Source organism: Passer domesticus, chromosome 14, assembly GCF_036417665.1.
Source record: "Passer domesticus isolate bPasDom1 chromosome 14, bPasDom1.hap1, whole genome shotgun sequence".
NCBI lineage: Eukaryota > Metazoa > Chordata > Aves > Passeriformes > Passeridae > Passer > Passer domesticus.
The window spans coordinates 13,651,620-13,665,977 of record NC_087487.1 but is presented as its reverse complement, the minus strand read 5'-3'; the positions used below and the strand labels follow the sequence as shown (position 1 = coordinate 13,665,977).

Below are 14,358 nucleotides of genomic sequence, written 5' to 3'. Positions count from 1 at the left end.
TCTGCAATGAATCCAAGGCTGTCCAAGAGCACTCTGCAGTGGCCCATAAGAAGGTTTTTATGGCTCAAATCCTTGCTTTTGCACGGAATGGGAGGTGGGTGCCTGCTGCAGATGCAGCCTAGGGATCACCCCCTCCCTGCCTAGGCTGGGGAAGCTGGGTCTGTACAATTCCAGCTGGCAGACACCCAGCCCTGCCTCAGAGCTGCACTGTTTGCACAGGCTCCTCTCCTGCCTCCTCTAGGTAATGGGAATTAATCTACCCTCCATGATTGATTTTTCTCCACAGGAACAGAAACCAAATACCTCAAAAAAATTATGGGTTTTGGAAGAGCCTTTGCCTCCTATGTTATATATTCAGCTGTAGCCCTTGGCAATGTAGAGTCAAAGTCCTCCTTGCCTTTAATATTTGGTGGCCTTGGGTGACTTGCACAGCATTGGCACCATAATCCCAACCTTTTGATAAACATTCCAGGTCCCTTTGACAGCAATCTCTGCTGGGACATTAGTAAAGAAATATAACTCGATTCTTTTTGAATGGGATTGGAGTTTTATGGACAGGGTCCAGTGTGAGTGGAGCAGCTTCCATTGCTGTCACACATGATAAATCCAGCTGTGTGAGAGACACAGAACACAGTCACACTGCTGCACTATCATAAAAGCATCCTTTAAAGGGATGTGTTTTCACACAAAATATATTATTAAAAGATAATTAATGAGAAGAATCAATAGAGAAGAAAGCCATTAGTGTGAAATCCAGTGAATGCTGGTAAAATGAAAAGAATATTAAATTTGGGTTTGCTAATGCTTCTAAATGAGTCCTGTGTACAGAGACATTGCTGTTACCTGCCAGTATTTTTATTTAATTAAAAGTAAAAGATTGATTATGCATATAATTTGAATTGCTCTAAAAAGCTAAACTGGATTAGGGTTCTGATTATTGTATTTGATGTGATAAGTTTACAAAATTTTGTGTGTGGGTTCAGATAAGGGCACATATCATTCACATACAGTTTAACTGGCTCTCATGGTTGTGCTATGGTTCTGCTGTACATTTTTGATTCCTTCTCAGTCAAAATCCAGGAAAATGTGGAAGCTGTGCATGAAGCCATACAATTTTGTGATCTCTGTGCAGCAAGTAGCAGGCTGAAGGCAGTGCAGAAATGTTGGATGCTTTATCAAAGTCAAGAAGTGAATTTTCAAGGTTTCTCTGTTCAGTCTGCCCACAGGAAAGAGAGTGCTGCAGCTCTTAGTAACACACTGGAGATCTTGACTTAAGATTGAGGCTTGAGGTGGTCTCAGATTTAAAGTGAAGTTTTTTGCTTTGTTCTAGTTTTCTCTGCCTCAGTTTTTTCATCTGAAAAATGGACCTCATGGAAGTGGAGGACACCAGTGATGGCTGTGGTCAAAATACACTTAAAAATGATAAATGTATAAATGAAAGTTATGTATGGTTAAGTAGTTTGCAAGAGATTTAGTAAAATAGTTTAAACCAAATATGTATCACTCATATCAAGCATGTTTTAGGAAAGAACATTGTTCAGTCACTTTCAAATCAAATATTCCCATACATTGATGTGAAGCCTAAAAGAACAGAACAATTCCTCTGAATTACTTGGGGAAACTGATGGTTACTGGAAAGTGAAATTAGCTGTTTAGTTTTCACTACCCAAACTGAATGAAATTCAAGGGTAAATGCCACTAGCAATATGTGGGAACTCCTTCTGTAGGATTCCATACAGCTCAGGTGTTTAAGAAAACTGCCATAAAAGAAAGAATGAACATTTTAATTTTGCTTGGTCTCCTGTAGGTGGATCAAATGGTGTTTTGGCACATGTTGTGGTTGGTGTAGCAGCACTGAAGCTCAGACACACACAGACATAACTCACAGGCGTGTGTGTGTATCTAATGGTCCAGTCTATTCATTAGCACTAGGTGTGCTCTACATAGCTGTTATCTATTTTTATGGCATATAAAAATAACGCATTTAGCCCTCTGTAATGACTAAGTAATTGTTGCCTCTTCACTGATGGAATATTTGATACTTCAGGCGTGTTTATAGACTTTGCTGAGAAATATGATTTTGAGAGTAAGAAAATCACTCAGGGCTAAAATATAATATTTACTGGTTTTATTATTACTTTTTATTGTGATTCTTTAAGCCAACTGTGTGCAATACATTGTTTGGACCTGGAAGAGAATATTTTGGTTCGTTTCACAATTCAAGTTAAATGCTGAGCTTTATTTTCACATTGTGACGTTCCAAGAGAAAACGTGTGACATTCCAAGAGAAAACAGATCCACTTTCTCTGCTCTATACCAGCTTCAGACAAAATTCCTCCCGTGGCTCAATCCCTTGTCAGACCCTGGATTTATGGTGGGAGGAGATAGAATAGAGCTAAAAAGAGGAGAATAGGGGTGTCAGGTACTGATCTGTGACTCTTGGCAGCTCAACAAGAAGCTGTGGGTTGGTTGAAGCAGCTTGAGACCAAAACTGACTTCAGCATTTCACCCAAACTATTTGGTGTACAAATGTTTGACTTTGAGTGAGAAATGTCAAGTCTACAGAAATTTTTCATTTTAGTCTTTGGAATGAAACAAATGTTAGAATCTGAGGGTTTCACATGGGATGGAGGCAATGCACCAGTTGGAGCCCTCAGTACCTATGGCTAGATTTGATTATGTACACATTGAAACACAGGTCTTTCTGTATGTGTGTGCATGATATCAACACATGCACATCTGTGCAATTCATTTCCTCACAGACTCTTCCCAAAATCCTGGATAAAGTGGCCCCTGCATTTGTCATGAACAGCTGCAGCTTCCTGGTGGAGAAGTCCCGGGCGTCGACGGCCCGTGTGGTGGTGTGGAAGGAAATGGGGGTGCTGAGGAGCTACACCATGGAAAGCACCTACTGCAGCTGCAGCCACGGGCTCTACAGAGTGAGTACACCTTTCAAAAAACCTTTGCCACCCTCCCTAATGCACATCTCATGAGCTTGGATGGAGGGTCTGGCCATTGATGAGCTCTCTCCAGACCCATGTAGCCAGAATTTCTTTTCTGGGGAATCTCATTATTTTACCCCTCATTCTTTTACCTTCCATGCCAAGAAAGTAGAGTCTCTCTCTGAGGTTTCATTCAGCAGGGAAATAAAAGGAAACTCCAGTCTGCAGCCAAAAGCACTGAATTGAGGAAAGGAGTGTTTTGGGGATGATATAGGGACTTACCCTTACAAGGGCTTTCATAGTCTTGTAATAAAAGTTCTGGCAGGTCATATGGACATTTTTGAGCCTAATTCTCAGGTAATTAACTGGAGTACTTGTTGGTACAGGCTCACTGCCTGGGCATTCACTTGAATGGCTAAATTTAAGAGCCTCCTTGAAAATCCTGCATTTGGAGTTGCCTGTTCCTCACAGGCAGAGGTAGCCAGTCTAAGGCTACTTTTTACAGATGTCAATGAATTCAAGCTATGCCTGAGACTGTGACCTAGACAGACCAGAATTCCACATCAAATGAGGTTGGTAGGAAGGGCTGTACTTGTGCCAAATGCATCAGGCATCAGTATGGGAGATCTCCTGGCAGTTTTTATGCATACAAGGTAAAGTTGGGTAATTGTATTTGAATGATCATAATTCTCCATTCATTCAAATGATTAATTTTTTTTTTTTTTGCTTTTTCTTATTCCAAACCTGTTGCTTTCATTTGAAAGGCTTCTACATACCACCTCATTTCTTCCACTAGGGAGCAATCCTTATCTGTACAACATTAATAAGCAGTTAAGGATCCTGAAAGACCCTTAAGGAAAGAGCCATTATTACAAATAACAATTAATTAATAAGACATTCAAATTATTATCTTTGTAAGCTCTATACTAATCCTTTTACCTCTCTGTAGAATGTAGCAGGAAGTATTCAGCTGCTGTTTTAACTATGCTCTCCTATACACACACCAATTCCAGGAGAGGAAAGGCAGAATTAAAAAACAGCAGACAGTTAAAATCAAGAGAGTGCAATGCCCAGGGCAATTATATCTAACGCTCCCTACTCCTGAGAAGTGCTAATGGCTTTTTAATAGGCACCACAGGTCAAGACAGTGGGTTTGAATCTTTTTAGACAGTGGGGGAAATCTACTTTGACTGAAATCAATGACAAAGCTCCAAATGATCTCTGTAGAGGAGGATTTCACTGATTTCTTAGATAACCACAGTAAGATCTAAAACCAGTGACACATCATATATTATCGATATCTAGTGACTTGTTCTCCATCAGCATCTGTGAGGCCTTTAAACAAACTTGGTTCATGCGTGTCATTAGATGCTTAAAATAGTAGAAAGAGAAGTCTCTTAAAATGTATGAAATTATTTTTTATGTTCCTTCTTGTCCTCTTTGTTGACACTGATCAGGGCCACAACCAGCCATTGAGGACAAGAGCAAGTTCACATGTGAGGGCTGTGACTGGTGAGAGAATCCAGTGTTCCCATGGCTCTCAAGGAAGTCTGAAATCTGTAAAGCAGTTCTGAAATTTCCATTATGAATGCTTTGAAAAGCTGAATCTTAATTGGAACATTGGGTTGTGTTTATGAGACATATTCTTGTCTGTTTTTTTTGAGGGTTTTAGGCTTTTTTTGTTGTTGTTTAGGGTTCTGATTTATCTCAAAGATGGAGGCTACATCAATATTTCTATTATGAATAATTCCTTCCCCATTTCTCTATCATAAGGATAATACAAACACTTATTGCAGCTTCTGTGAATCAGGCAGATTTAAAGTATTTCCACTATTTTTTCTTAATGCACTAAGTACCCAACTTGTTAGTATCAAAATAGAATATAATTTCTTGTGTTGATTATACTGGAGCTGCATAAATATACATATAGTATTTCTTCCAGAAAATGGATACTTATAAGCTATTTCAGCTTTTTTTTAGTGGTCTTTAGAGTTGGTCCTATTTACTTGTTCTAACAAGTGGATTAGTAAGTGTGGAATTGACAGACTGAAGATTTTGTTGCATAAATGCCATTTAATCCTCAGCTTCCATCTGTCAAGCCAAAGCTACTTCATAAGTATCTTGGAGCCCTAAAATCATTCTTGTAAACTGGAAATTAATTACAAGAGGTCATGTTTTTCTAGTGGCTTCAACACGAGTTTCTCACTCTTGGACCCTGAAGTTGGATGTGTGTCTAAGCAGTAGAATGACACTAATTCTCAGGCAGAAGATGTCAACATCCTATACTTAAAGCTTTCCGACATTTGGTTTGGAAGATTTGTTTAACTATGGATCATTGAGTCAGTTTTTCAATGGCATATGTCTGATCTCCCTGCAGGGATATATCCCGAATTTCCCCTGGACAAGCACACCCTCATGTTTTGTTACTTTTACACCTTGAACTACAAACGGCAGCTAGGATTTAAAACATCTTGTTAAATGCAGCAGAGGCTCCCAAGTCCAGCATCATTCAGTGGTCAGACTTCTATTAGAGAGCACCAGACCTGGTCTTTAGGTTTTTTCCAAATTTCAAGCTTTTTTTTTTTTTTTTCTCAATTCAAGAAATGAATTCATTGAAGCGGCTGCATTGCTGGCTGTGAGCACAGGTACAGCACTTGGAGCTGCACAGAGGCATCTGATGGGGAGTGTCCAAAGGATTTAGGAAGAATAAGAAAGCTGTAGAGAGGCTACAAGAAGTTAAAATATTAATTGCATAAGGCTGGTGGGTGTACCTCATCTCACTACAGGTCGAGGAAGGGCTGAGGTAAACCAAAACTTAGTTTTCCTGATAAAAAAGCTGTAAGAGTTTTTCCCCTGGAATGTGTGTCCCCTCTCTTGGACTGAAATTTTAAAATACTTTAGTGACAGAAAGGCAGGAATTGTGTTCTATTGATATGTAAATGAGAAACAATAGTGACCCCAGCTTCCTTTTAAAAGTCATTTGATTTCAAATAGAGAGGAGGGTGGAAATGAAAGGAGAAAAGAGATGGTTTGTCTGACGAATCTCCCTGTCTGTGTGATCAATGGAAATGCAATAAGCCAACTACCCTTAAGGAACTGAAACATAAAACTAAAGAAACTATTGATCTTATCTAAGGTTTTGTTCAACCTAGGAACAAGAAAAGAAGGTGGTAAAATATCCAAACTCTTTTTTCATCGTGTCTGGATTGCCCAAATCAATCTTCGAGGAGCCCTATCTCCATTTGAAAGTTGCTAAAAACAAAGTAACAAAGTCTCACAGGGGAATTTTGCCTCCTGTTTCTGCTGGTTTGCAACCTGGTGGTCAAACCAGAAAATATTAATAATAGAATGATTAACCCCTTATAATTTCTTTGCTCATGTGATGACTCTCTACACTGGTCCTTCGCTGGAGGTTTTACTCCTCCAGCTTAACTTGATTTCAGTTGCAGCCTCCATTTTATGGGATGCAGAGCCCCCCTCTCATCTTTGCTTCTGAAAAGTCTGAATGCAAGGCTGTGCTGTGAGGAGCTCTGAGTGCAGGTACAGCCATGACCCAGGAAGATTTACTGTTCTGTCATGTCGCACTTTTTCACCATTCTTCCTGATTCCTCGTTACCTCATCTGCTAATTAGGGCCCTTCCATAGCATATTCCACTGCGCTGTTCCATTCATGATTGCATCCATCATCCTTCAAGTTAATACCTTTAGTGCCAGGGTGTACAGCTGAGTTCCAAACCATATGTCTTGGTAACACAGCTAGTCTAAAAAATCGAGTTTCATGCTCTTTGTGTACATGTTATGTTGGAAAAGTGGTTTCCTTGGCATGGTGTGCCTGATGGAGGAGTTGGAGTACTAATGGAAATAGGTTTTAGCTTTTTGCTTCAAATGGATTATAAACAACAAGGAGTAACAAATGAGTTTTAAAATTATTGCAGGTATCTTGACAGTATCCTGTGAAGGAGATTTTACTGCTGGTATGGGGGCATCTTTGAAGAAAGCTTTTGGGAGAGCTGAGAAATAAGATCTTTTTTTTTTTTCCTGTCCATTTTAATTCTTCTGAGTCAGAGGAATTGAGTAACCCAAATTTTCTCATAGGACTTGATTAGAGGAAAAAGCCATCCCTATGCAGAGACACTGGAACTGGAGGCCTCAGCACTGAGCAGTGTGGTCATAAGTTCACAAGACTCTCTTGACATTAATTCAAAAAATCTTTCCCGGACAGAAGTGGTCAGAGTCAGTCTAATTAGAATATCTAATATTATCCATTCCCTTTAGCCTGACCACCGTGGGCTGACATATTAAAATGAGTGATGAATGAAGGGTTTGCCATGGAAGACTGGCTGAACTAAAGGAATGTACCAAGATGAAAGCCTCCCCTCTTTCTCATCCTTCAGAAAAGGCCTGCTCTGGTTTGATCTCTTTCTGTCCAGATGAGCCAAATTGTTACCCATGTATGATTGCCCACTGAATTGCAGCACTATTTTTTCATAATTACCAGTATACTATTAAATATTTTCTTTATCTCCCTTACTTTTGAAGATTACTTACCAAATTTCTGTGGGGAATTTTTACGTATGTTTTATTCATAGGAAGTTTATTACAGTTAATAGTCAGAAATTGAGTTGTTTTGATAGAATTTGCAGGTCACATGGTGCTGCTTCTGTTATCCAGTAAGATGTATATTGTTGCTGTAATTGGAAGTCTGGTGCAGAAACTTGCAAATAATTTTAATTTGGCCTGTTGCCAGTATTCAGCCACAAACAAAAATTATTTCAGCAATATTCTTGCCTTAAAGAATGTTTGATAAGTAGTTGTAGACAGAAAAAATAAAGAAATGGGATATATTCTGTGCTTTCTGGTGTACATTTCTTGAAAATGATTACATCATCTTTGCAAGTCTTACAGACTCTGCCATTTCTGATTTCTTTTGTGCCCCAGAGCTTATACTTTTCCTGAGTATGAGTAAATCTCAAAAGCATTCAAAAGCTTCTTTAAAAAAAAATCATCTCTAAAACGTGTATTTTTTAGCTGACCCTCAGTGCTCTAGAGATCTCGTTCTAAAGCAGACGCTGAGAATAAGAAAGAATAATTTTTCTTTCTGATAGGTCTGCTTCCAGTTCTCATCCAAAGTGGCTCAAATTGGGAGCAGCTGTAACAGCAAAAAAAAGTATAGAAAAAAATAGTTATCTAATATTAATCTAAGGACTGATGTTTCAAATTAAGGGTGTATTTTTTTCCCTTAAGTTGTTACCCAAGGGAAAAGTTCGTATCCTATTTGCTTTATTTTCTTACCTCTGTTATTTCCACCCACCCCTTGCACTAATTGATTGATGATTCATTTTGTAAGATGTTCTAATTGTACCTTTTGGGCTTGTGGGCCTCACTTCATGGAGCTTTGTAGGGACTAATGGTATTTAGGAAGTGGGGGAAGAAGAGAGAAACAAATCAGGAGATGGTGGGTGTTTCTCCTTCTTGTAGACACTTAAATCTACAAGGTTCTTATATGAAATTCTTACATGAACTGCAGGACTATTTCCCCTTGTTAAGTGCTTTTTATTGGTTTGTTTGTTCTATTATTAGACAGGATGCTAACTAAGAAATCACAACCGTGCTCAGACCTGTTTGAAGGTGTGTTGATTTTAGCTATCTGATTGTTTGGAAAAGCTAATTACATAACATTGTAAGGATTCTTTGGGCCTTATATCTACATGAAAACCAGAGTTTGCCTGTAGGACTACCCCAGCAGATCTCATCTTTCTTGATGGGGAATAAGACAGGTGTGACAATACTACCTGGGGTGTAAATATCTCTCTTTCCAAAAGTCATGGATGTTTTTGCCATCTGCTAATTTTTGTTGAGGTTGCTCAATGTTGGTGTATGGGAGGGCTATTTATATGCATTTTAATTAGTCTGTAAAGTTTGCAACAAGGTAATGCTGGTCTCTTTACTCTGTTTTCCCATTTCCTTATCCATTTCAGAGTCAGTTTAACTTGGCTGTTTTGGGAAAGATCAGTCACTGAGTAGGGTCATTTTTCTTATCACAACTGAAGGCTTATTTCTGTCTGTCTGTTTTCTGTGGGGTTTTTGGGGGTGTTTGTTTGTTTGTGATAGGGTTTTTTGTTTGTTTGGTTTTGGTTTTGTTGTTTTTTTTTTCTGGCAGAGAAATTGGTTTGGGGATTTCCAACCCTATATAGGGTTAAAACCCATTTTCTGCCATTAGTGTAACTGTATTAAAGTTTTTGCTGAGAACACTCAGCCCTTTTTCCACATTTGCCAAACGTTGGTGCTTTGTGAATGACTCTGGAAAAGCCCTGGGCCAGCAGGCAGAGTTTGCTGCTGTACAAACAAACAAATGTTTTCCTTCCATGACTGAATGATTCGTTAACTCTTTCAAGAAGTCACTGCAGGGGTGGCTGCCTGCTCTGGTCCATCTGCTGAGGTGTCCCATGGATGCTGCCTTGAAAGACATTTTGGAAAAAGTCCTTCCCAGCACCTGCTGCAGTGGGTTTCGGCTGCTGCTCAGGCCATCTGCTTTGCTGTTCCTGGGCTGCAAGATCTGAGTGTTGGGAATGGAGAATGTTCCATTGTGCCTGAACTCACACTGCTACTCAAAACAGGGGAGAAAGACTCTGGAGAAGAACAACACAGAACTTTCATTAGCCTCCCTGTCCCCAAAGCACCCAGGAAGAACTAAAACCCAATGCAAGAATTATCAGAGGCACTGGGAAACAGTATTTTATTCCTTCTCATTATTACTGAGCACCCAAGGAAAGATATATTGGAATTAATTTAGTTTTGTATGTATGAAACAAGATGGTCACTGGTGATAACTGGATCATGAATGAAGATACTAAATTAATTTCTCACATCTTATTTTGATAATTGTTTCTCCTGAGATGTTGAGCCCGCTGTATCCCTGACTTGCTATGACCTTGAGAAGGCATCCCATGCCATATGGTTAAATTACAGCACAATAAAATATGACAACACAGTGAGATCATAATGGATTTGACTCTGCAAAGCTGGGAGGTATCCAGCCCTGTTGAAATTCAGTGGACATGGCTGGCATGTAGAATAGAAAAGCAGAGCTGTCATGTACCTCTTTTTGGCCCACCCTTTTCCACTGTCATACACTTGTATTGGCTCTGATGTTTACCCCTTCTGCTTGAGACTCCCCATTGGAGAGCTTATTTAAAAAAAATCCTGGAAATCTCCTGCATTCCCTTGACTTGCTTATGAAGTTAGCAATGTTACTGGTGTGTCCTGGCTTTTGTTGGCTTTTTGGCTCCATGGGGCTGGGGAGTGGAAAACAGGCATCATCTTGAATAATGCTTGTCTTGAATGTTGATCTTTAGATTTCTTTCTTCTTCTTTTTTTTTTTTTTTTTTTTTTTTTTTTTTTTTTTTTTTTTTTTTTCCCAGTGTGCTGTAAACAACTGATGTTTCTAGTTTGTTTATGGGATTTTTCCCCCCTCAGCTGCTTTTGCACTTCCCCAGATACTAGGTTTCAGGCCAGTCTTCCCAGATGCCAAAGCTGTAGTCCAGAAAGGAGTTGATAGGTACTGACAGGGGCTATCAAACTGTTTCTTTACAAAGTGGATAAGCAACAAGACTGCAAAGAATCAGAAGTGCAAGTGTCCTGTCATATCCATCTTCCAGAATCTGAGAGAACAGGGCTTGATGGATGAACCCCAGGTTTTGACATTACCAATCTGGGCAGCCCAGGCACTTGAATAATAAAAAAAAATTGCTATTTTCTATTGCACTTGGAGTTGCATGGAGAAGAAATTGCATTTTGTGAGGGAATAGGACACGAATCAATGGTTCACCTCCATATTTTCACCCTGCAGACAAGTGACTGCTATTGTGTCCCCATTTGAAAATGAACAAAACCAGTGTACTCATGTGGAGACATAAAAACAACAAATGCTGTCACCTTGTGATTGAGGGAGTAGGTTTGGCCATGTGCTGTAAGGAGGAACAAGCTCTCCTAGTATTAAAATCAGTGCTGTCATGCTCAGAAGTCAAACAGTCTTTTGTACTGCCAGAAGGCTGAAAAATGCCTAGCAATTTATGGTCAGGCTAATCTCTGAATTGTGTTTATTCAGTTTATGGGCATAGCTGAGGACCTGGTTTGACTTCAGATGTTAGAGCCTTAACTACATTCAAAATTACTATAGCAAACAGAAAAAGTATGAAAATAAAACAAAATCAATGTTTAAAGATTATTTTTCATTTTTTATCTAAAATATTATTCTGACAAATTAGTCAACTGCAGTCTCACACACACATGTGATTTTTCTGGATGAAATGTTAATGTTTTATTTGAAGTCCACTAAGAAATCAGGAATGGCATGACCTTGAATGTCCATGGGATCTCAGTCTTCTAAAGACAAACCTCTTGGGAAGGATAAGGAATACAAAAGCAACATTCCTAATGAAAACTAACTGCAGCATTTCAATGGTGCCCCTTTAAAAGCCCAAATATCATTGCACATCATCCTTTCAAGTTTTCTGGGGAATTACAACAGCTAGCTTTTTGATTTCTGATGTCTCTCTTGCTTGTTAATCTGGCCCCGTGTGGATTTATTGTACAAATCTATTTGGCAGCTGAAAATTGCCCTTTGATGAAGCTCCTAGTCTAATCATGAACTCCTCAGGCATGGAAAATAAGAATGGGTAGGTGGAAAAGCACAGACTAAAAGAGCCATGTTTGCCTTTGACTATGCATGGAGTTTTAGAAGCATCTAAAGTTCAAAGTTTTAGATTACAGGATTTTCTGTAAAGATGAATTTCTCTCCTCTTAGGATCATAACATTTGCCATGCTGGATCAGATCACTGGTCCACATAATCAGGTATCCTGCCTCATGCAGACACTGTTTCCTCATGGCTCTGAAGAAAACAAAACCTGCCTGTAAGGCAATTGATTCAGTTGCACTAAGACACAGAAAGGAAATAATCCTGCCAGCCTGACCTGCCTCTCCTCTGCTTCATACACTACAACATGAGCCCTGATTATCATTTTCAAAACTTGGAATAATGAGCTACAGTCTCTAAGAATAATTATGTGACTTCCTCATTCCTTTTTGTAATCTTTTATCAGACGGGGTTTCCTGCAGCAGTGCATTCTACCAGTTGATGCCCATAATATGTATATGCCATCTGTCATTAAGCATAAACTATATTTTGAAATGTAATCTTTCTTTTGGTGGTTTCTGTATCCTTGTAAAATGTTCTTCCCACAGCTGCAGTAGTTCCCAGTTTGCTTGTCTGTCAGCTCTGTATCCACACTCCCTGCCATCCTCCTGCCTCTGTTATCTACTGTGTTATCCAGGTCCCCTGCTCTGGTCTCCCCTAAAATTACACTGGATGCTCTGTTCATTCTCTTCAGTCTCCAAATCTGCAGATACATCCTGGTTCCACCCAGCTCTTGTCTGTTTGGTTCATTTCCTTGTTTTGTTTCCAGTTCAGATTGGAAACACAGCTCCACAGCCTCCCTGCCTTTCTACCTCAAGTCTAGACTGAAGACTTAAAAAATATTCCAGTCATAGCAAGAGCAAAGGGAGCTCCGTGCTCCTGCCCTCCTCTGCCACGTCCAGGTGCAGCCTGTCCTGTAGCAGGGAAGGCTGCAGTTGCTGGGAAAGGTATTAAGCACTGAAAAAAAAAAAAATTAGTAATGAATTCATGAAGCTTTGATGCTTAGATGAGTTCTTCTGGTTTGACCTCTTGTACATGATAAGCCTTTGGGCTTCACCCAGGCAGCTTTGTACAAAGCCCGTTAACTTGTGTTTGTGTAAACAGAAAAATATCCAGGCTGGATTTGAGAATATCACAGGATTGGAAATCTATCTGGTCCCTTGGCATTTTCTAGGTGTCAGTAACTGTTAAATATGATTGCCTTTTTCTCATTTGAATTCATCTGCCTGATGTTTTAGCTGCATTTGTGCTGTTTTTCTCTGATAGTTTAGAGAGACCTTTAGTAACTTAGAGTTTGTTCTCTTGAAGGTACTTACACAATGCAACCTAAGCGACCTTTCAGTCTTTTTTGATAATTAATTAAACATGCTTAATTCCTTAATAGTTTGTCTATATCAGAACATGCAGGAAAGTGCCTCTGAATTAGCTGAAGGTGCAAGTGGAAATTCTTGTGCTAAACCACATTAAGCTCCATGTCAACACTCTGAAGCAGAATTAAGGTGGCCTTAATTAAATTTGGCTTAACTCATTTCTAAAGTAAATTAAGCCAAACGAAATTGTAAACACTTTAGTTTAGAATACCAGAGCAGAAATGTGTTCTTCTGTGTGTGATAAACTTGTAAAGTGGGGGTATGCTTATGCCAAATGAACTCTGAGACAGAAGTTGATAAGCCTAGCAGGAGAGTTTGGGATGGAATTTGAAGTTTTATGGCTTATCTTTAGGTAAGACCCCACATTGCATACTGCATATGGATGATGAAATAAAACCCCCAAAACCTGCTGTGATCTGCCTTGGATGTGTTATATTCTAATTTTTGTCTAAGGAATACATGTGCTGCCAGATGGTGGGAGATCTACAAGTGAAGATATGTGGTCTAGAAAGAGACATTTTGGCACAGCATGCAATGTGCAGAGATGCAGATATTGGGGACAATTCAGAAATCATTTGCATACTTGTCATAAGCAGGGAAGGCTCAGACCTGGTCAGGATGAAGATTGTATAAATAATAATAATGCTAGTTACTGACAGCCAAGAGAAGAAAGAGCATTTAGAGATGCTCAATGCTGATGATTTGTGATAGAGAAGAGTCTCTATAGAGAATTGGAGGGATTTCTCTTTTGAATGTCTTTTGCTGCAAAACAAACAACCATTGGGATATTTTCAACCAAGCAGTTGTCATAAATGAGCCTCACTTTGCAAGAGTGGACAGAGGAGTAAACACAAGCACAACGTGACACTGCATTGTCTGTCTAGACCAGAAGTGTGAGATGCAAAGGCAAACTTAGATGATGCATTTTGGGAGCAGGTGGCAGAGAAATACATGGAGTTCTGTATGATAGGGTTCTTCAGGGCTTTTGGTGAAAAGGAAAGACAAAAATGTTGGTGATTTTACCAGAGAGTTTTTTGGAGGTGTAAATAAAGGGAGGAATGAAAGATGATTATTGGTTGTATAAAATGATCTGAAGCATACAACCTTTTTTGGAAAAGTGAGCCATGTTCCAGTTCTCAGGGAGATCACATGGATGAGGGTCCCTGGCACTCTGGAGGAAGAGAACTAACCATTCAAGAAGTGGTAGCCCTATGAAAACAAAGGCAGTTGAAATTCAGTTTATTCATAAATAAACTGAACCAGTGCAGGAAAAACTGCAGATGCAATAATTTCTCATATGTCTGCACACTATGCTAAAGAATAATGAGCAAGACTAATTGAAAGATCAT

General features: G+C 39.3%; 1 protein-coding gene and 1 long non-coding RNA gene across 12 annotated transcripts in view; one reads left to right on the top strand and one right to left on the bottom strand.

Moving 5' to 3' along the window:
- Positions 1-14,358, top strand: part of AGBL1 (AGBL carboxypeptidase 1) — a 365,053-nt gene that overhangs the window by 143,066 nt on the left and 207,629 nt on the right. For all 11 annotated transcript variants that reach the window (XR_010347512.1, XM_064388768.1, XM_064388763.1 and 8 more), the window contains one exon: positions 2,763-2,939. Coding sequence is in view for 10 of the 11 variants with exons in the window: in XM_064388768.1 (XP_064244838.1) it covers positions 2,763-2,939 (177 nt within the window). In the remaining variant the exon portion in view is untranslated. The remainder of the gene's footprint in view (positions 1-2,762; positions 2,940-14,358) is intronic.
- Positions 7,812-9,884, bottom strand: LOC135280646 (uncharacterized). Its single transcript, XR_010347513.1, has 3 exons — positions 9,810-9,884; positions 9,360-9,571; positions 7,812-8,091 (listed from the first exon to the last, which is right to left on the bottom strand). It is a non-coding gene; the product is annotated as an uncharacterized LOC135280646 (long non-coding RNA).